This window comes from Furipterus horrens, unplaced genomic scaffold (assembly GCF_987537825.1).
Source record: "Furipterus horrens unplaced genomic scaffold, mFurHor1.1.pri manual_scaffold_6, whole genome shotgun sequence".
In the NCBI taxonomy this organism is placed as follows: domain Eukaryota; kingdom Metazoa; phylum Chordata; class Mammalia; order Chiroptera; family Furipteridae; genus Furipterus; species Furipterus horrens.
This window is the reverse complement of record NW_028327176.1, coordinates 69,976,584-69,999,306: the sequence shown is the minus strand read 5'-3', so window position 1 is coordinate 69,999,306 and position 22,723 is coordinate 69,976,584. Positions and strand designations below refer to the sequence as shown.

At 43.6% G+C, this 22,723-nt stretch overlaps 1 protein-coding gene across 4 annotated transcripts in view; it reads right to left on the bottom strand.

The window, feature by feature from the left end:
- The window catches only part of ANAPC1 (anaphase promoting complex subunit 1), a 98,947-nt gene extending 87,451 nt beyond the window's left edge, over positions 1-11,496 (bottom strand). For 3 of the 4 annotated variants that reach the window (XM_090281739.1, XM_090281742.1, XM_090281741.1), the window contains exons 1-5: positions 11,266-11,496; positions 8,390-8,626; positions 5,211-5,369; positions 853-904; positions 558-658 (exon numbers count right to left, since the gene is read on the bottom strand). In XM_090281739.1, the coding sequence (XP_090137865.1) occupies positions 558-658; positions 853-904; positions 5,211-5,369; positions 8,390-8,602 (525 nt within the window). In that variant the 5' untranslated portion in view covers positions 8,603-8,626; positions 11,266-11,496. Of the gene's footprint in view, positions 1-557; positions 659-852; positions 905-5,210; positions 5,370-8,389; positions 8,656-11,265 lie in introns of all 4 variants that reach the window. The other variant, XM_090281740.1, reaches the window with a different exon arrangement.
- Positions 11,497-22,723: the final 11,227 nt, after the last annotated feature.

Genomic DNA, 22,723 nt, shown 5'->3' with positions numbered 1-22,723 from the left:
AGAAGTAAAAGAAGCTACTTATTATAAATGTTTTCAGGAAACAATATAGGACATTAGATGTTCTTCCAGCTTAATAAGAGCCTTACAAAATAATAGGATCATTAACTATAACATTTTTTAAAAGTAATTTTAATAAGCAAGCATAAGACAAAATCAAGCCTAAGAAAGAATTAAATCTCAATATCCTGCCAGGGGCAGCAAATATTAGCACCAAAGTGACAACGTGATAAAACTTTAACATGAGCACTAGACATAAGAAAGATGAAAAACAGGATAAAGATTAATACTGTCATGTGCTTAGCATAACCAAAATGATTTCCTATGTATCACTTCACCAGGAAAAAAAAACTCAGAGAAGACGTCATAATTCACTCCACCAATTTACTTTTTATTCAAAGAATGGAAAAATGGTAAGCCACTAAAGTTACTGAGTTTAGTTAGAGTAAAAATAACATCCTTGATTAACTATAAGGTGGAAAAGTAGCATACTTCTGAAACCAATTAATTAAAGAATAGTCCCCAAACAAACACAGAAACATAGAAATACTCAAGTTTACCTGAAAAGGTAAAGAAGCTATGTAATCCTTTCCCTCTATGCTATGCACGTTGATACATGAGCTTTGCAATATACATATACATTTTTCTACTTCAGCACTACCTGCAAGAAAGAGTATAACAAGATGTATACGGTTTTTTTTCCAAAATATATCCCAATAACACAAATTCTTTAATGAACAATATAAAAATACTTAGGCAAAACCACTATTATTAGTGGATACTTATTTTGAACAACAACAATGAGATACACATCTGGAATCAAAAAGTGCAATAAAATTTCTAAAAGAAACTTACTGTAGGCTTTTTCAGACTTATCCTGTGATATAACGAAGTCACACCACAATGCCTAAAATTAAAACAAAATGTTTACCTAAGAAGATTGTACCTAAATAATAACCTGTTAACTAATAGCAACTAAATAATAACTATGACATCTACACAACTGTCTCTTCCTCAGCTCAAGACATACACCACGGGAATTTTTTTTTTAAAGACAAAATAAAATTAGACTAATTAATGACTAATATTATAAATTAGACTAATATAATAAGAAAAGATATACTATGTTTATAAATGTTATGAAAAAACGAAAAAAAAAAAATCTACTAGATAGAAGCCTTGCAGCAAAAGTGACCTCAAACAGTGGCCCAACCTGTATTAGACCCTAAATCCTTAAAGCTAAAGATTATCAGGAGAGCTATTTTATAATCTCCGGACTTACTTAACGATCTTATCATTCTTAGAGATTCCTAGACTCACTTTAGAAAATCTTTAGAAAAACTAACTTTTCTAAACTAACTTTCACATTACAAAATATAAACTATGAAAAGCCATTCAACTTTCACTGACATGCCTGACAATCACTTACCGAAATTATTTAATGGCACTTCATGGGTTTTTTTCAATTGAGGTAAAATATACATAACATAAAATGTACCATTTTAACCATTCTGAGATGTACAAATTCAGTGCCATTAAGAACATTCACAAAGTTGTGCAACCTCACTGCTATCCATTTCCAGAACTTTTTCATTATCCCAAACACAAACTGCCAGTTCAACAATTAACTCCCCATTTCTCCCTCTACAGCTTCTCTTCTCCTTGCTGTCTTTATGAGTTTGCATCCTCAAAGTACCTCACAAAGGTAGAATCATACAGTATGTGTTACACAGCGTCTGGCATAATGTGTTCAATGTTCATCCATGTTGTAGCATGTGTAAGAATTTCCTTCCTTTTAAAGGCTGAATCATATTCCATTATAGACTTATACCACATACAGTTTATCAACTGTCCATATGTACATGGTTGTTTCCAATTTTGACTACTGTGAATAATGCTGCTATGAACACTGGTGTTCAACTATCTGTTTGAGTCCCTGCTTTCAATTTTTTTGTGCATATTTATACCTAGGAAGAGGCACTTCTGGCTCATTGATGATCCTAGGTTTAACTTTGTTAGGAACCACCAAACTGTTTCTCACGGTGGCATTTTTTACTTTGCCACCAGCAATGTACAGCATTCCAATGTTTTAACACCCTCACCAACACTTGATATTTTTTTTTCATTTTGATGTAACAGTGACATAAGTAGTATCTCATTGTGGTTTGATTTTCATTTGCCTAATGAGTAACGATGCTGAGCATTGTTTCACGTGCTCATTGGCCATGTGCGTATCTTTAGAGAAATGTCCATTCAAGTCCTCTACCTGGTTTTAAATTGAATTGCTTTGTTGTTGAGTTTAGAAAAAACCAGCATCAGAACTGCACTCCCACTGAAACCTCCAAAATCTAACCTGTACCTCTTACCTCTCAACTTCCTTTATGACATCCCCTCCTTTCACTCTCCTTTATCCCTGATGTCTAAGAGCTGGCTGGCCCTCTGCACATTTTACTCAGCTCTGTCTCTCACCTCTGTCTTCTCTCTTCATGGTGCCAATCTTTTACCCCTGACAAGTCTCTACTCTCCAGCCAATCCTACATATTGCCACGAAAGTAATGTCTTGTAGAAATACAGAACTGAAGATGTTCTTCCCATTTTAAAGTCCTTGGCAGGCTCCTTCCGCATACAGTTTAAATCCATGTTCCCAGGTACATACAAGGCCCTAGAGTTTGGATCCACTCAGCACCTAGGAACATCTCTCCACACCCACACTGTGTACATCCATTCTGAATTTAGAAAACATGATGTTTTTCCATAACTTTTGGCTGTGATTTCCTCTGCCTAGAATACCCTTCTTTTCCCAATGTCCAACTGAAACAGCAATTTGAGAAATCTTCCCTTCAGAGCTCAGTTCCCTGTGCCCTCACCACTGTGAACACACAGCTATTATAAGACACTTTACTCTATTTCAATATAGCATTTCAGTTATCTATTTATTTGTTCATCTTTCAACAGTATGAGTTCCTTGATGGCAGACACTGAATATCCATCTTTGTCGCCCCGGCACCCAGTCTTAAACAGTGACACTAAATACTTGCAGAATCAAGGAAGGGATAAACTAAATCTAAGTTACATACTCCTGTTACTGTGTCTTAACCAAAATATTAAAATATCTTTCTCCATATTACCAAGAAGACTAAATAACAGTATGTTTTTCAGACCAAAAGGACTGAAATTATAAATCTTATGATTCCACTTGCAAGTGACCTTCAGGTAAAGGAGACAATACATCTAACTGCACATCCATGGAATCTAGTAAACGGGCAATCATTCCTTAGAGAATTTAAGATGGAAACAGAAGCAAAGAACTACCTGGATATTATCAGCCACTTTTCACATCTACACCAATTATACGGTTGTGCTGGGAAAAATTATCATCAAAACAATAACTGGCTTCAACACTCCTGGACAGAAATACTTTTACACATGTCCTCAAATTCAGGAATAATTCAGTTTATCCTTCCCAATATAGTTTTAGAAGAGTACAATGTTCATCAGAAAACAGTTAATGGGGGAGAAAAAGCAAAAAAGCAGAGTCCAGGTACCAAGATTTCATTGTTTACCAATAACGGACTTAACTATCTTGTCAAGAGCCCAACAATTAATTCAATTATAAATGTATTCATCCCCCCCCCAAGTTTTTATTCTAAAAATTTTCAGTAAGAAAAGCTGAAATAGTACAGTAAACATCTGTTTCACCTAAATCTAACATTTATTAACTTTCTACCATATCTGCATATGTGTGTGCATTTGTGTGCATGTGGGGGATTAGGGTGGGGAGGTGCTCGAAAATCTCCCACATCATGACATATCACCCCTACACACTTCATCATGGACTTCCCCAAAATATAGATTTTCCTCCTATGTAACCAACCACAAAACCATAACCTTGCCTGAGGGAAAAATAAATTTCTAACATCACCTAATATTCAATCCATTTGCAACTTTGTTTCAAATTTCCCCAACAATGTTTTTAGCCAATTTTCAAGAACAAGGATTTAATCAAAGTTAATTCAACAAGGTGCAAAAACATTACATTTGATGATGTCCCTTTAGTATCTTTTAATCTAGTTTTTTTTCCCTCCCCTCCATGACTGACTCTTTAAAGAGAACAGAATGTAAACTGTCACATATTCTGGATTTGTCTCATTGTTCCTCATAATGTCTTTTTTTAAGTTTTTTTTAATTATAGAAAATTTCAAATACATATAAACAAAACAGAGTACTGTAATGAATCCCCATCAGCCAGCCTCAATAATGATCAATTTTTGGCTATTCTTTTTTCACCTATACCTCCACCCACTCATCTCATGACATTTTACAAATTCATTCTCTAATTCCCATATTTCCTAAAACTGAAAGCTAGGTTTACATACTCTTCTCAAATACTTTTTGGGAAGAACACTGAGTAGATGACATCATGTCCTCATGCTGCATTTATATAATATTCTTAGGTGCCCCATCAGTGATGGTAAATCCACTATGTTGTTGAGGTGAAGAACAACATGTAGCTTCAAAGTAGATATATGTTCCTTCACCTTGGGTGACACCTTGGTGCCATGCTAACTCCCTTTCACCCAATAGCACTACTATCCACTTTCAATCGTTGTCTGAACCAGTGATTACAGTGGAGTGTACAAAATGGTCATTTTCTAATTCTACCATTCCTTCTATATTTATAAGCTGATATTCTCCTGTAAATAAGGGTTTTCCTTAATTAGCTGGAGATGAACCTGCGTATCTTCCTAAAAAAGTTGGGCAAATAATACTTAATTCTGTCCCTTTAATTACTAATTTTTAGTACAGAGTTAGGTTTAACGGCCAAATGCAATGACATAAAATTAGTTTTTTTCCTTTCCCTTACTCTGAGTATTATAATGAACCTGATTTTTATTTATTCAACAGTTTGCAATAAAATGTAATCATATTAATATTTTTGTATCCTTAATGTCTTATAAATTTTTACTGACAATAATAAATCAAATTACTCAAATGCTCAAACACTGCCTTTAAACTAACAAAGAATATTGTAAAAATAAAGTGATGATTAGAAAATAAATGAAATTTTTATTTCCCTATCATTATATTCACTACATGTTAAACTGCACACACAATTATTGGGATCATTATGCTGTTTTTATCATTTCTGTTAAATTTCAAGCAAAAGCTTTGTTTAAAAATAAAATCAAATACTAAAATTCAAATCAACTCACCTGTTGAACAGCACTATCAACTGTAAAGGCTTTATAAACAGCCAATGCCTGGCTTTTACTTCCTTTGCTCCAGATCACCATATTTCCAGCCACATAGAGTTCTTCATCATAATCCACTTCTCCAATTTCGCTTCCACCTTTCCTTAATTGCCAGCTTTCCTTCAAAATTTACATACATAAGACCTGTTCAAGCACTGTTTTTCTTTTTCAACAGTATGGAGCAAGATTTATTAATTAATATCAAACAGCCATCCAGATACAAGCCTTCTACTCCCTCTTTGCCTATGGAGTAAAATTCAGTACAAGTCCAACTCTTAGAAGGTTTGATGCCACTGATTAACAGAGTGGGGGTGTGGGGTATATGAATTATATATCTTACAGGATTTCATTAATTTACTCAAGAATTCTCTATATTAAATATTTTATATTATACTACCATATTATGCTGCCAAAAACATAAACATGCAAAAATTATACCTTACCTATTATATATCTAAAATTTAAACTAGCATATTTGGGAGACAAAAAGACATATTAAGTGTATTGGGGAGGGTGGAGAGGGGGCAGTGAAGTGCATATAGGACACAGAGGGAGCTTATGCACCATGCGGATTTCCCTGCTTCACAACTATATATCCATTCACCATCCTTCCCTTATCCCAAATGTCAAAATGAACAAGGGAGAGAAAGGTTTAGATTTCTAACTACACAGATTTCCCCTCCTTGAGATTTTGGTATTCCAAAAAGTATGAAAATGGAATCAGATGAGAACGAATGACTTTCTGACACATACTTAACATCTCATTCCCCTATTTAAAAACGAGTACTATGAGACTCCCAGCCAAGATGGAGGCGTAGACAGACACGCTGCATCTCCCTCCACAACTAAGAAGGAATACAACTACCTCAACTAGAAACAACCAGAAGTTCCAGAAAATAAAACTGCATGGAAGTCCAACAAACAAAGATATAAAGAAGAAATACTCATCCAGACAGGTAGGAGGGGCGGAGAGGATGCAGTGTGGTGGTGGCAGCAGCGGCAGGCCGGTGGAAAGCACAGTTACACGTTTTAAAAAGTCAGGAAAGACACCTGGGAAGCATTCCCAGCTCCAGACCACACCGCACAGCTCAGGGTCCCAGCACCGGGGAAAATCAAGCCTCATAGCTGCTGACTGTGCAGACCAGTGGGTGATGGGGCAGAGGCAGAAACTGGCGGTCTCTCAGCAGAGTCCTCCTGTTTAAAGGGCCCCCACAGTCCTAGAACATCCACAGACCTATCCACTCTGGGAATGACAGCCAGGGCAACAGCTAGAGGGGTGCCAGTACCATACGGAAATGGGAGAAGTGCCTGGAAAAGGGGCAAGTGCAGGGCATTGTTCCCTCTCAGGCCCCTCCCCCACATACAGCACCACAACATGGTGAAACAGGTGGCCCTGTACTGATGAATTCCTAAGGCTCTGCCCCTTATAATGTAACAGGAATGAGCTCTACCTAAGACACAGAGGCAAACAAACACAGGAGCCTGTCAAGATGAGGCAACAGAGAAGTATGGCCCAAAAGGGGGAACGGATCAAGGTTCCAGTGGGAGAACTGACGAGGAGATAGCCAACCTAACAGACACAGAATTCCAAACACTGGTGATAAAGATGCTCACAGGCTCGACAGATATGCTTGAATACAGCAAACGTATCAGAGAAGAAGTGAAGGCTATGCTAAGTGAAATGAAGGAAAATCCACATAAAACCAATGGTGAAGGGAAGAAAACCGGGGTTCAAATCAATGATTTCGAACATAAGGAAGAAAAAAACAGTTAACCAGTACAGAATGAGGAAACGAGAATTGAAAAAAATGAGGAGCGGCTTAGGAACCTCTGGGACAACCTTAAACGTGCCAACATCCAAATCGTGGGAGTGCCAGAAGGAGAAGAGGAAGAGCAAGAATTGAAAGATTATGTGAAAAAATAATGGAGGAAAACTTCCCAAATTTGGCAAAAGAAATAGACATACAAGTCCAGAAAGCATGGAGAGTCCCAGGTGAGCTGGACTCAGAGGCGACCACACCAAGACACATCATGATTAAAATGCCATAGGTGAAGATAAAGAGAGAATCCTAAAAGCTGCAAGAGAGAAGTGGAGAGTTGCCTACAAAGGGGTGCCTATAAGATTATCAGTTGATTTCTCAAAAGACACTTTGCAGGCAAGAAGGGACCGGCAAGCAGTATTCAATGTGATGAAAAGCAAGAACCTACAACCGAGATTACTCTATCCAGCAAAGCTATCATTTAGAATGGAAGGGCAGATGAAGTGCTTCCTAACAAGGTAAAACTAAAAGAGTTCATCATCACCAAACCATTATTATATGAAATGTCAAAGGGATTTACTTAAGAAAAAGATCAAACTATGAACACTAAAATGAAAACAAAGTCACAACTATCAACAACTGAATCTAAAAAATAAAAACAAAATCCAACTAAGCAAACCAGAATAGGAACAGAATCATAGGTATGGGGATCATTTGCAAGGTCATCAGCTGGGAGGGGGAAGAGGAAGAAATGGGGAAATGGTGCAGATATTAAGAAGCATAATTGGTTGGTACAAAATAGACAGGGGGAAGTTAAGAATAATATAGGAAAGGTTGAAGCCAAAGAAATTATATGCACGACCCATGCACATGAACTAAGGGGGGTGGGATTGCTGGAAGGAAGCGGGGTACTGGGCAGAGGGGAGTAAAGGGGGGAAAAAAACTGGAACTACTTTACAACATAATCAATAAAATATATTTAAAACAAAAACAAAAACAACGAATACCGTATCTACTCATGTGGCATTTCTTTAGTCCTCTAGAAACATGTAGGTTTTTGGCAATAGGGACCATTTCTAACTCTACTATCTAACCATCAAATAACATGAAATCTGGTCCCCACATACTAAGTGAAGAAAAAAGGGTTTAAAATAGACCACAATCATAGTGATTCTCATTATAAATCCATGAGTTACATGTCTAAATAAACAGCCACAGCACTATAATACAATAAATTCATTATTTTTAAATCACCAAATCTTAACCTCTACCCTAGAAGTACCATCATACTCATTTCTCAGCTGCATCCAGATAGCCTTACATTACAAGTAGATTGGATCTTTCTACGTTACAAAAACAAACTGAGAATCTTAATGGAACCTTCTGTTTCTCGTGGATTGTAACCTCCTGAAGGGATCCCACCAAGCCAGCAGCACCATCAGAAGACCATAACTCAGAGGCTGGCTGAAGCTGACGAAGCTGAAGATTCAAAGCATTAGGGTGGTGCTTGCAGTGGTCTCGACCAAAAGGAACAAATTCCTGCAAATCCCCAGCTGCAATCATTGTTGCCCTTTCTTCATAGAAGTTCGACATGGGTTCCAGATATCAACATTATTTCTGTATGAATTCAAACACATTCTGGTCAGCTGTTGGAGTCAAAACCAGAAGAAAAATATCATAAAAGGTTACAGAAGAGTCATTAATCCTTAGATGAGTGTCACACAATACTATAATATTATAGGTATACAAGTAATCGTAACATGAAAGGGCATTCCAGAGCTGACTTTCAGGTAATTAGTTATCATTTTACAATTACATTACATTATCATTACATAATTAACATCACAGCCACACTTCAGTTGCAGACGAATCAACAGTTAACACTATAGGAAACCACTGGGTTCAGACAAGCACTTATGTCCCACAATTCTTATATTTACATTAATCTCTCATTTAAGTACTTAGACAAGTTTTACTTCGTAGTAAATGGCTCGCAACATTTTAGGGCATTTCTGTTCAGATGCTGGAACCTCATTTGAAAAGCACACCTAAAGGATCACTCACATACAGAAATGTAACAAACAACACCCATATATTCTAACTCATGAAAAGTTGAACTACTTACAGCTTTAAGAAACTATCAAATGTCATCAGTAATTTTGAGCCCCAATCCACCTGAACATATAACCGCAATCAATTCCAATTTTTGGCCCAAACCGCAAAAAAACTGAGGCATAAATAAAATAACTCTGGCAATGAAACAGTCATGCTTGTCTGCAAATTTAAGAGTCCTAGCTTTGCATTACCATAATCTATTACAGTTCAGTTTTTTACTACAAAGAAATGGATGAGCTATGGTGGAAATATGGCTTTCTACTTCCAAAACATTTTTATATACAATAACCAGCAGCCAGCCAAATTCCAACACTGCATAACGTGGCATGTAAGGAGGATGACAGTTCTGTCTCCAAGACAATACCTATATAAAAAACGGGTTTTGTGCCCTTGCCAGTGTGGCTCAGTTGGTTGGAGCATCATCCCGTACGTACATCAAAGGGTTGCGGGTTCAATCCCTGGTCAATAAGCATATGGGAGGCAATCAATCAATGTTTCTCACAAAGATGTCTCTGTCTCTACCCAACTCCACTTCAATGAACATACTTTGTTTTTTAAAAAAGGAGGGTTGTGTCATCACAGTTAAGCTGCAATTCTCAAATACAGAAATCAAAACAAATATTCTATGTCAACACTGTAGACAACCTTTAAAAACAGTGTTTGAAACAGCATTTACAATGAAAAGTTTAATTGACTAAGTCTCTCCTCTGAGGTCTTTGTGGCACCAGTAGCTTTCTTGGCTGCAATATCGCAAAGCCTCTGTCGTTCCTATGCAGCTCCTCTAGAGCTGCGTTTATTTTTGCTGTGGATTAAATGTTATTCCTAAGGTAACCGTTATGTTCCAATCATGACACTTTTTCCCTCTTCTCAGAAGTCAGTACTGAGACCACTTAAACTTGGGACACGACTGGAAGAGTGCCTAATAAAACTTACCCCCTCCCCAAAATCAGCTGCTCTTCCTAAATTCTAGTCAACAGGACAACATCTTAAAACTTTGAGAGAAAATTCCAAAATTATTAATGATAGAATTATCTTCACAGTACATCATTTCGTGCTGACTAAGGCAATATATTTAATACTTGTACAGTACCACAACCCTGGCTGGTTTGGCTCAGTGGATTGAGCGTCGGCCTGCGAGCTAAGTGTCGCTGGTTCGATCTTCCAGTCAGGGCACATCAGAGAAGGAAAACTCTGATTCCAAAAAACCTCCGCTGCCTTGCGGCATACCTCTTCAGGGAAAGGCTAGGGGAGTAAACCCCGACAGAAAATCCGGAGTCGGAGTCCCTAAGGCCGTTTGACGTTGTAGTCAACACCGGCAACTCCTGCGGCGCACCTGAAGCCAAGCTGTATTGACTCCGTCTTTCCCTTGGATCCTTCAGCTGCGAAGAGAGGGGGGGTCTGCTGCATGGGCAACAGCAGACCCTCCATATCACCCTGCCCAGGCTCTGTAGCTTCAGCTTCACTGGAGAGGACACTCCAGCGACATCGCAAGATGTCGATTCAACACGGGAGGAGACAGATACCGTGTCACTCCCGAGTCGGACTGCACAGCCATTCTCGGCGGTGCAGATAGACTCTTAAGAAGCTACGCCATCGTCTCTCGAGACGGACGGCTGCCGACGACGACGACGACGACGACGACAGTACCACAAACTTGATATGTGTACCAGGGGCAACATAATGAGCTATATATAAAAGCACTGCATTAAATTGATATGCTAAAAACAAGACACCTGTATCGCTGACTAGGAACAAAAACTACCCTGCCAGAGGTAACCACAAGCTTGTTCATGAGAAAACTCAAATGCACCCCAAAGGCACACAGACTTGAGTCTCGGCAAAAGGGCACGGCTTCCTCGGCCCGTCTAGGGGCGGGTGGAAACAACAGACTGAGAGCCTGGGCCTCAGAAAACCCTGTCCGAACGGAAGGGGCCGATCTCGGAGCTGAGGCCGCACATGGACACCGCGTTTGGATAAGGGCAGCGAGGAGAGGCGGGAAAAGGCACGCCGCAGAGCCCAGCCCACAGGCCACGCCACCCCTGGGCTCCCGGTCCTCTCTCTGGTTGCGAGACACCAGGTTCGGTCGGGTGCCAGGGTCAGGGGCACGCGGCGACCACCAGCGCCGCCAGCCGGGCCCTTACCTGAGTAACTCAGGAGGCGTCAGGCGCGGCGAGCCCTGGCTGCGCCCCCAGGGCAACAGCAGAGTCGTTCACGGGGACTCCTCCGCCGCTGCAACTTTTCATTCCCTCTTCTTCCCCAACTGCTGAGGAAGAACGAGCAGCAGCCAAGGATGGCGGGCGTAAAGTTCCCTGCTCAGGAAAGCCGCTCAAATGGAGGAACCCATCTTGGTTTCCCGTCGTGCTTCGCGCAGGGCCAGGGGGCGGGGCTTGAGAGACCAGGGCTCACCGGAGACGCAGCCGCTTGCGGTCTTGTCGTCAGCGGATTCATGTCGAAAAAGATGGTGGAGCCAACCTGGCTGGGTACCATCTCCTTCCCCAGCGGAGCATCCGGCTGGGAAGCAGGACCAACTTAGCTCGAGTCTCTATCGTGACAGGACTAGCCTCTTGTCCACACCTTCTCCAGGTCAAGTCACTAGGAGCCTGAACTGCCTAACTCTGAACTAGCTGTCCCCCATCTTAGGCATAAGACCTGGGTTCTGGGAATTCAGGTCTAATTTTAGCAAACCCCAATAAATCTGCTGCCCCCTCAGTAACTTCTGATGCTAGTGATTGCCTGTTCCTTTCAAAGATATTTTAGTTTGCTGGCAAGAATTTAGTAACTTCTCTGTTTTAGTAACTTCTCTATTCTCAGAGCCAACTCTCCCAGAGCCACCTGCAGAAAGTTCCTTCAACTCCCTCTCCCCTTATCCCCTTTAAAACCTCTTCCTTGTTGCTGTTCGGGGCTGACACCACTTTGGTCTCAGCACACCTGTTTCCAGCTGGCCAAATCTTATAAACTAGTGGTCTGTTCTGTCAATTCTCCTCTCACTCTGCCAAACCTAACACCCTGAACGGGATGTACCTGCCTCCAGGTTTGGGGGAAGAGAAGGAGCATGCTAATTTTCTTTTTTGCTAGTGCACTTTAAACCTGTAGGGCCTGACCCTTTGAAAAGGTGAGGTTAACTATGGGGGCCCTCACAAAAACACTGTGCAATTTCTGAGCTTCACAAACACACCCACAGGTAAATCCTAGACCTGGGTTAGGGACCTCAGCTTTACCCTGCCCCCTCTCTCTGTGGATTTAACTGAACAATATCGTTGGCAGCCGTCCGTCTCGAGAGACAATGGTGTAGCTTCTTAAGAGTCTATCTGCACCGCCGAGAATGGCTGTGCAGTCCGACTCGGGAGTGACACAGTATCTGTCTCCTCCCGTGTTGAATCGACATCTTGCGATGACGCTGGAGTGTCCTCTCCAGTGAAGCTGAAGCTACACAGCCTGGGCAGGGTGATATGGAGGGTCTGCTGTTGCCCATGCAGCAGACCCCCCCTCTCTTCGCAGCTGAAGGGCCCAAGGGAAAGACGGAGTCAATACAGCTTGGCTTCAGGTGCGCCGCAGGAGTTGCCGGTGTTGACTACAACGTCAAACCGCCTTAGGGACTCCGGCTCCGGATTTTCTGTCGGGGTTTACTCCCTTAGCCTTTCCCCTGAAGAGGTATGCCGCAAGGCAGCGGAGGTTTTTTGGAATCAGAGTTTTCCTTCTCTACTGAACAATATCACACTTATGGAAACTAGAAGATTTTCTTGAGCTCTAATCTCCCATTGTGTAGTATCTCTAGGTTAAAAGTATCGATGGATATTCTGTTGCCTAAAAAATAAAGTTCAAATTCTTTATCCAGAAATGTAAAATTGGCTGAAACTCTACATCTGCACTAAAATGGTCTCCTGAGAGTCCACAAACACTCCTTGCACTTTGTGGCCTTGATATCTGGGTACATCCTCATCTCTTTATTTGGAATGCCAGCCTTCACTGAAATTTTGCTGAAATGCCTCTCCTCAGAAGACTTCACTCCAAGAAGGGGACTACTGAGGACTGAATACTTTTGTCTCCCCCAAATTCCTATGTTGAAACCACATGCTGTAAGTAATGGTGTTTGGAGCTGCTACCTTCAGGAAGTGCTTAGATCATGAGGGTGGAGCATTCATGAATGGCATTAGTGCCCTTTCCACCAAGTGAGGACACAGCAAAAAATGGCTATCAATGAACCAGAAAGCACTCAGAAGACACTCTACCAGCACCATCATTTGGACTTCCCAGCCTTCAGAGCTATGAAAAATAAATTGTTATTTATAAGCCACACAGTTTATGCTATTTTTGTAATGGCAGCCCAAACAGACTAAGACCAGGTCTCTCTTTAGAACTTTAAGTAACCTGCTTTTCACTCTAGTTATCTCCCTGAAACCAAAATATTCCCAAACTGCCCTGGCTTGAGGATACAGGGGGAAATTTTTGATCTATGGGAACGTTACTGTAGGTAGCAATTAGAAACATGTGGCCTGAGGTAAAGTAAAGCAAGTCCCCTGCCATTACAATCTCACAAAGATCTTAAAACAGGAGGCTACAAACAAAAGGAAGACATGTCTCACCAATTAACTCAGCAGTCCCAAGTCTGGTCTGATAACATTGCCAGGCATTGGGAACATCACAAGCAAAGATAGCGCAGGAGGAGGGAAGTCCTGAGACTCTGTAACAATTTCATTAACTAAGACAAAGAGCCTTTACTAGCTGAGAAAGAAAGCATTTGTAGCAGTACTTTATTCCCAGGGTTTGGAAGAGGGAGGATGGGGAACCTCAAAGCTGACTAAGGTATGTAACCCCTGAACCTCAATAGTCAGCACTCAGATTAACTAAGTGCCCACTTGTAGCTTCAGCTCAAGTGTATAGAACAAACTTACTAACTTATTAACAAACTTACTAAAAACTTTATTTCCTCTATATGTGGGACATTTAGACTAGCTGGGCGCCTGCTTGCGGCTTTGTGCTCCTGTCTGTTTCATAAATAAACTTGCTATTGCATTTCCACTATACGTGTTAGTCTCTTGCTTGGATTCGTATCTTATGAGACAAGAACCAAGAAACAAGCTCCAGAGGGGCCCTGACTCAGGTCTCTCCTCAGTAACAGGAACAAGGCGGAAAGAAGCCGTTTCTTCAGTCTCCTGTCTTCTCCCTCTGGCGCACTGTTTTGAAGCACGGCTTCTCCACACAGCCAGTCAGAAGGTGCCCTGTGTGACTGAGAGGGCACACCTGCCCAGCAGCAGTCGGCTGAGGTTCTGGCAGCCTATGGTGAAGCAATGCCAGTGCGGGACTTCTCCTCTTTCCCTGCTTCCTTTGCCCTCCCCTCATTCTCTCTATCTGGGGCTCACACATCAGCATTTATCAAAGATGACCCCGCCAGAACCTGAGCAGCACAATCCACAGAGAGTATCTTTTGCTGTTCATTGTTCCATCTGTGAGGTAGTGTCACTGGCAGGGTTCGCCAGCTCTCCCTCATGGCTGTTCCTTTGTCTGCCCGTAAACCCTCTCCAGATGCCTCTCTGTGGCCTCAGCTGATGACGTCCTCTGTGAGGACACCAGGTCTATGCTGACAATTCCCCTTCAGTACTCCCAAAGACCCCCAAGTCCTCAGATCCCGGAGCAGTGCTGCATTCTGGCAGAACATGTCACTCCGCCCCCTGCAGCACTCCAGTGTCACTACAAGGAGGTCTGATGTTCCTTAGCTAAAAAAATGCCTAGAGGGTATCAATTGTATAAACACGCACACACCCCACCAAACTTAAATGGTACTTTTAAAACCTAGAACCGTTTGGCACTGGCGCCCCTGTCCCTCCTCTTTTCATGTCCCTGAGGGGCTGGATGAGCTTCAGATGGACCTCCATCCTCCTGGTGATTCATGATGATGCCACTGACTGGATGTCCCTCCTTTGTCCTGCCCAGTGTGCACCCCAGTTAAGCCCTAACCTACATGAAGCCTGCAGGATGAGGTCCCTACGGGAAGGTGCACTGGAGAAGGTGACGGCGACCATGGTACCAGTTTTCCTGGGTGGAAACACCCCCCATGTCTCCAGCTTCATGTCCATCCACCCAGCATTCTACAGAGCCCACCAGCTCCTGGACCAGCTGTTTACTAGGTGAGCCCACACTCCATCTTTGGCACAGTGGTGACTCTGCCCGTTGCTAGCTGTCTGTCCTGAAAATGTCACCACATCTGTCCGAGCCTCAATTTGTTCCTCTGAAAAGTAGAGTGGTGGAAGATAAACCTTATAAGGTTCTTATAGGGCCTACTGTGGGGACAAGCCTTCCCCTTGCTGTCAGCTGCCCTGACCTGGCTTTTCCTGACCCAGACTCCTAGGATCTGGATCCAAATCACAGCTTCACCACATACCACCCATAGGTCCTGGGCAACTTTCTCAACCCCCAAGCCTTCTCTGTCCTCCTGTGGACAGTGGAGGTGGACACTCCCAGGACATGCTGCACAGAATGTAGCACCACACGCGGGGGCGGAGGGGGGGGGCGGCCAATTAGGTGAGGAGGGGAGCTGACTGTGTGCAGCCAGGTGTGTGGGTCACCCATCCAGCTGCCCACAAGGCTCAGCAGCCTCAGCACTTATTAGGCACCTGATGCATACTTAACTCCAAGGGAGGTGAACAAACAAAGCCCATGGTTGTAGCTGCCACAGGGAATGTGCCCTGAATGGGGATGTGGCCCAGAAGGGGTGACCAGGATGCTGGAAGAGGTCCCCTTTAGGGTGAGCATGCTTGAGCTGCATCCTGGAGCTTGGAGTAGGTGAGGATGGGCTGGGGAAGATGCTCCTGTGCCCTCCCCGCCAGTCTTGGGTCTGGGTCATCCAGTGCCCTCAGTGGATAGAAAATGAATCCCAGAGACTCCCACGAGGCTCAGATCACATCCTCAGCTTGCTGATCTTTAGTGATCCCTGCAGGAGATTGGGGACACTGAGCTGGGGTGTGGCAGGCCTGGGTGACACTCCACTTTCTTCCCAGGAGCTGTTCAAGAAAGTGCTGCCCCACCAGTGCCTGGGCTCCATCTGGTCCCAGAAGGAGAAGCCCAGCAAATAACACTTGGCCTCAACTGTCTGAGCCACCATCGCCCAGTTCAACACTGTGGTCCACTATGTTATCACCACCTGCCTTGGAGACCCGAGCATGATAGCCTAGGGCAGGGCCAAACTGGTGGAGCACTGGGTCAAGGTGGCCAAGGTATTTTATGCGAGGCCTAGCAGTGTCCCTCTCCAGAGCCTTAAAAAAATGCTGCTACTGCTTTATCAGTTATTAGGTCCTTTCCGCCAAGGGCACGCTGACCTTGACTCTCAGGTCCCAGTGGTGGGAGGCTCACTTCCTACCTGGATCCTTCCTTGGGTTGAGCTAAGATCCTCCTCTCTGTGAATGTTTGTCTTTGGGTCCTAAAAGTACCCACCCAGCACAATCTGTCCCACCCAGGAGGGGTGTCAATGGGGGAGACTGAAGTTAGAGCTCCAGGTCCCTACCTCACAGCTCATCTTCTTCCCCCTCCACCCCAGGAGTACAAGACCCTGAGGAACTTCATGTCCACACACAACATCTTAACAGGTTTGCAGAGCGTGCCACTTTATCTCTTAAAAAAGATTTGTGAGAAAGTGTCCAAGTAGGTAGGCCTTTCCCTGTGAGAGGACAGACGGTGCGGGGTCTCCCATATGTGTCTCCCAATGTCCCCTCAGCATCTGGTACCTCCTGGGAGACAGCCCACCCTGGAGACAGAAACCGGGCTGGTGGGCAAGGTCTCTACACTTCCCTGAACCCTCAGGGCTCCAGCTCTGCTTCAGGAATCTGTTTCCTTAAATGCCAGAAACAGCATTGAGGCAATTGGAGATTTTCAAGTGTTTACAGAAACAGAACCCTGTGCCCAGTTGAACCCCAAACTAGTCAAAGCAGAGCTGCTCAGTAAACGTGAAAATGGAGGCCCAGATGACCACCATGAGGACCACACTCCCGTCCCACAAAGACCTTCCTGCTCAGAGGAACTCAGTGAAAACCCTCACCAGGGCAGTTAGAAACCTCAGATTGTCCAAAGGAATTTGCCCTTAACTCCCCCACCTCCATTATTCCTAACCATGTCTTTCCCTCTCCCACACCCCTCAGGAGGAGCTCAGTGACATTAAAGAAGCTGTACAAAGTGGATGGCAGAATGACCACCACACAGTTCAGGGACATGGAGCTGAAGCTGGAGGTCTGGAAAGAGGGGAAGGTGTGAGGCAGGGGGCACTGTGCAGGTTGTGGCTTTGCTAGTTTGTCACTTCAAGGTTCTCTGAAAATGTTCACTCTCTCTGTCTGATTAACAGGAAGAGGAATCTCTTTGGTCCATGGGCAGGTGGGGGCAGTTTAAGGGGCAGGAGGCCCCAGTCATGGCATAGCGTGGTGGGGGCTGGGCTGTTCTGGGACAGGGATGCGGAGCTGGCAGAGTTAGCCGGTCCCTGGCTTCCATGCTGGTCCATCCATGGCACTTAGCTTCTACCAGGCTGTTGGAAGAATGGGGAGGATGGGATGCTTCTTCCCTAAACCAGCCCAGCCAGTCTCAGGAAGCTGAACCCCTGCTGCTCCTTCTGTCTTCACCACACCTTGGGGTGGAGGGCACCCCACCAGCCCTGGGGACCGGGACGAGCACTGCAGGGGGTTCCTACCAGCCATGGGAACAAAAGGGCTGCTTGGCCTCAGGTCCCGATTGCTGGACCAGAGACATGGAAGTGCGCATTCTGTGACTTCCCACTGTGCCCCGATAGCGCTCACTGCTGGTCAGTCACAGTCAGGATTCTCCCACAGTGCCCAGTGGGCGATACCACGAGCCCGGGGGTCTTCTGAGAGATGTCTGGGGCGCTGATGGATTCTCAGTGGATCCTTCCTGAACAGAGCTCAGAAGCCTCATGTCAGTGAGGAGGCAAGGTGTCCTGTCATTCCCTACCCTGCCAGTCCCTAGGGGCACCTTGAGGGTCCCATCTTTGAGTGGATGAGGAAAGACTGCTGTGTGGGAAAAGGTCCTGGGCTTCCACGGGGAGGTGAAGGCTGGCATGGCCTCGGTTCCAGCAAGGTGGGCAGAAACTCCAGTGCAGTTGGGCAGGCAGGATCCGCTCAATGGGGCTCCCGAGATGCCTGTCCCTCAGGAAGCCTGGAGCACAAGCTGAGAGCCCTGAGGACAGGGCTCTGGTCAGTGGTGGGGCTGGGGGTGAAGTGAGGGCAGATGGTACAAAGCCTCTGGCTGGGAGGGGCAGGCAGCCTCTCCTCTGTGGGCCTCTGAGCCAGTCACTGTCCCCGGTTGGTTTCTGTGTCCTCGTGAGTGATGTAGGGGGATGACCGTCCTGTGCTGCAGGCCCCACACGTTGACCATGAGCTTCAGGGCAGGAAAGGACTGAGTAGAGCTCTCTGCCCTGTTCCACCTGGAGGGCTGAGGGCAAGAACCATGATGACAGTGATCTGACACTGAGTCCTCAAGAGAACCTGTGAGTCTGGTGGAGCTCTCACACTTGCCAGAGGACGAAAGGGGTCTGGGAGGCGAGGCCCCAGGCCCAAAGTCACAAACCGAGTGGGTGTTGTAGCTGGGAACCCAGAGCCTGTGAGTCCAAGTCCTGTGTTCGTGTTTGTCCCGCCCCTTACCAGGTTCTGACTGTAGTTTCACATGAGCAGGGGTGAACCTAACAGGCTAGTCAGGGCCATGGGGGATTCTTTCTGATGGACTTTGGTCGTCTGCCTTCCAGAAACATGTGAAAAACACAGAGCAGCTGTGGCACCTCCTGTGGGGCAGGAAGGAGAGTGGAGGTCAGAGACTCCCTGGCCAGCACACTCCTGGGCTCCATCCCCTGCATCTCACATTTACTGGGAGAGTTCGATGCCAGAAGGAGGAGACCCCTTTGGTCATTGACTGGGTGTAGGAGAATGGCATCAAGGATAAGTTCCTGCAGGAGGGGCTGGCAATGCCCATGTCTGAGCACAGGTATGGCCTGGATGGAATTAGGGGGAAGGAGAGTGCTCATGTGTGCAAAGGCCCAGGACCGGACCCCTGCCCCACCGTCACCCCCATCTCCCCCAGCGTCTGCATCCTCCCCTTCCCGAGGGCCCCAGGAACTCGAGATCATGGAGGAGACAGTGCTGCTGCATCGGGCTGCTGAACAATACCACCTTGAGCCCAAGGAGCAATTCTGGGCCTGCTTCTGGGCCCTGGAGCGGCTCAGCGAGGAGAGGTGAGGCTGGGCAGGAGTTGGGCAAAGGCAGGGGTAGACTGTCCCTGCTGGCCAGTCCGGAGAATGTATGTCCGTGGCTCCCTGGTCAGTCCTAGTCCCTGTTGTGGAGCAACTCCTGGGGCATCTGACACTGGGAAGGACACCTGAGGTGTGGCTCCTGGGAGCTCACAGGTGCCACTCTGTCCAGTAGTTATTCCCAGTCCTGCCAGCTGGAGCCCCCTGGTCCCAGTTGGCCAGCATAACACACAAGAATTCATTTAAAGGATTTTGAACTTTATTTGGAGACAAAAAGAAGTCATTGAAGGACTGACAGCAGAAGTGAAAGTGATTCTTAAAATGATCTAATTTCTGCCCCCACATGTTCATGGACTTTGTCCTCATGGAAAACATGTTTGTATACAAATCTCTCTTCATGAAAACTCTTAACTCTTAAGTAAAATTTGTTAAAATAAGACAATACAAAATAAATATATATTTTGCTGGCTATGTGTACATTTCCACAGAATGAGTAGAAACATCTTTAACACTTGTTTGAACGATGAGAAGCTAGGAAGATAACAATGACAACTGGACCAGAGGCAAGTCCTCTGAAAGACACTACATAGGAAGCAAGAATATTTTAAAAACGAGAAAGGTTGAAACACACGTGACAGTGGCAGGAAGCTGCAAAATTTGAGATGCCCAGAGCAGGCTTCTAAAAATCCCAGCACAGCGGTGGTAGTCAATGGGACACCTGTGGCACAATATTTATGTGTAGTGATTTTCACCTAATTTGATCAAATTGCTCACCTAATGCTGCTTTCTGGGCTCAGCCTATCAATAAACAATGTGTGGCTGGACCAGCCCTTGTATTTTTTATTGATTGCAAGACAGTTTTTCAGCAACAACCATCGAAAAACTTGTTGGTGGGAAGGGAAGGTTTATTACTTACAGGCCTGGGAATTACACAGCACACCTGGGGCCACACAGGGAGGTCATTGGAGTGGTGAGAGGGGAGGGGGGAGCAACAGGAGAAAGCAAAGAAATAGAGAAAAAAATTATAGTAAGGTAATAAAGGGAAGGTTGAAGACTAAAAGAAGTAAAGGTAAAACTTAAAGATAAGGAAAAGAAACTTGGAGTAAAATATTTAATACAAAAATGAAAAATTTATCAACTGAAACAATTTAGGAAGTTGTCACTTTTTATATGACATTAAAATAGATTTTTTTCTTCCACTGTGTTAGAATGAGATTTTAAAGAGAAGAAAAACATTTTTTAAAAAGGACAGGGAATAGCAAGAAGCCTAAAAATGGAGAGACTGACAATTGACAGTTCTAAAACTATACTGAGAAACAAATACACAAAGATGAATAGGCCTATATAGAAACCAGAACTGAGTGTGGGAATGAAGGAGGGAACAAAAGAAATATTTGTGCATATTCCGCTGAATTGATGTTCTAATACATATGTCCAATTAGTTGAATGTATCTGCTTCTGAATTGAGTGTCTTGCTGCAATGGAATTTGATGGATAATAATGGGATTTATTTTTTACAAGTACTATATGGTTCATAAAATATTAAAACAACTCCCAACTTTTAGGTAAAACCTAACCAGCTCTCCTTTCCAAGTGGATTATACTGGACAAACTTCTTTCTCCTGATCTTCAATACTTAAATACACACACACACACACAATTTATATCTTGAGGCCGATTTCCTCATCTTTATAATAAAGAAATTGGACTAGATCTATTTTTTCTTTTTCAAAATAAAAATAGAGTTTCAATTATAAAAATAACTCATGGTTATAGGTAGAAAAGAGAAAGGTTTAAAATAAGTGAAGATAATCCACATACTAAAGTGAAAATAATTACCCATATCTTTATATATCATTAGATATGCTAAACATGTATATAAATATATACATACACACTTTAAAATAATCCTATAGTTCATTTGGTAACATTCTACTTATAATATTAAAAATATTTCTGAAAAACAATACCTTCTGGTATCTTTTATCCTGATACACCATAAATTATATAACTTAACTAATTAATGGACTTAACATTATTTTGTGTTCTGCTTTATGGATAATTTTGTGATGATTACCTTTGTATAAGTATCTCTGAACACTTATTCAATTATTTTAAAGTAATTTCCTGCGTGTAAAGTTTCTGTATTTCAAAAAAATACACATTCTAATGTCAGAATTTATAGATTAGGTTAGCCGGAATTCTGCCATTTTAATTATGATGTGTCTTGGAGTGGGCATGTTTGAGTTCATCTTCATTGGGACCCTCTGTGCTTCCTGGACTTGCGTGACTTTTTCTCTCATCAAGTTTAGGGACGTTTTCTATCATTACTTTTTTAGAAAAGTTTTATATCCCTTGCTTCTCTTCTTCTCATTCTAGTATTCCTGTGGTAGGGATATTATTACGTTTCATGTTGTCCTGCAGCTCTCTTAAAACCTCTTCATTCTTTTTCGGTCTTTTTTCATTTTGTTGCACTGTCTGGGAGTTTTTTTCTATGTTGTCCTCCAGCTCACTGATCCAATCTTCTGCTTCCTCTAGCCTGCTTTTAATTCCATCTACTGTGTTCTTCAATTCAGAAATTGTATTCTTCATTTCCTTCTGGCTCTTATTGATAGCTTCTGTGTCCTTTTTAATGCTGTTGTAATTCTCAGTAAGTTCCTTGTAGTTTCCTGGAGTCCTCTGTAATTTTCTTTGAGCTCGCTGACCTCATTGAGCTTCCCTATAATCCATATTTTGAATTCCGTGTCTGGTAGTTTGTTTTCCTCTGTTTCATTTAGCACTCTTTCTGGGGATTCCTCCTTTCCTTCGATGGGGGGTTGTTTGTCTCCTCATTTTTTTGTGACTCTTGTTTGTTTCTGCATCTTATATTGATCTACACTTCCTGGATCTGCCCTTGGTGGCATTGGTTCGTGTCCCAGTCTGGGCCTGTTGGAGACTACCAGAGATCTACTGCCTTTGTCTGTCTTCTTTAGTTGTTAGTCTATTCAATCTGTGATCGGCCATCAGGCTTAAGCACAGAGGGTGGGGCAGATTAATTCCTGTGGTCGGAGCTATTGCTTCCCCTCAAGATGATGCCACTTGGAGGGGAGTGGTCTGCCTGTAGTATGGGAAGTGAGTCAGCATTGGGACCCGGTAGACTGCTCCCTCAGTTCTCTCCTCAAAGCCACCGCCCCAAAATCTCCTTAAGTGTCTCTAGTCCTCTCTGCACCCCCTCTGCCTGAGCCCAGGGTAGGTGGGTGCCAATATATTTTCGTATGTGATCCCTTTAAGAGCTCTTTGTCTCCAGTTATTTCTTTCAGGCCAGCAAAAAAAATAATGCTGTTGATTTTCACTTTTTAAAGCTGGATGCTATCTTACCTTCTGCT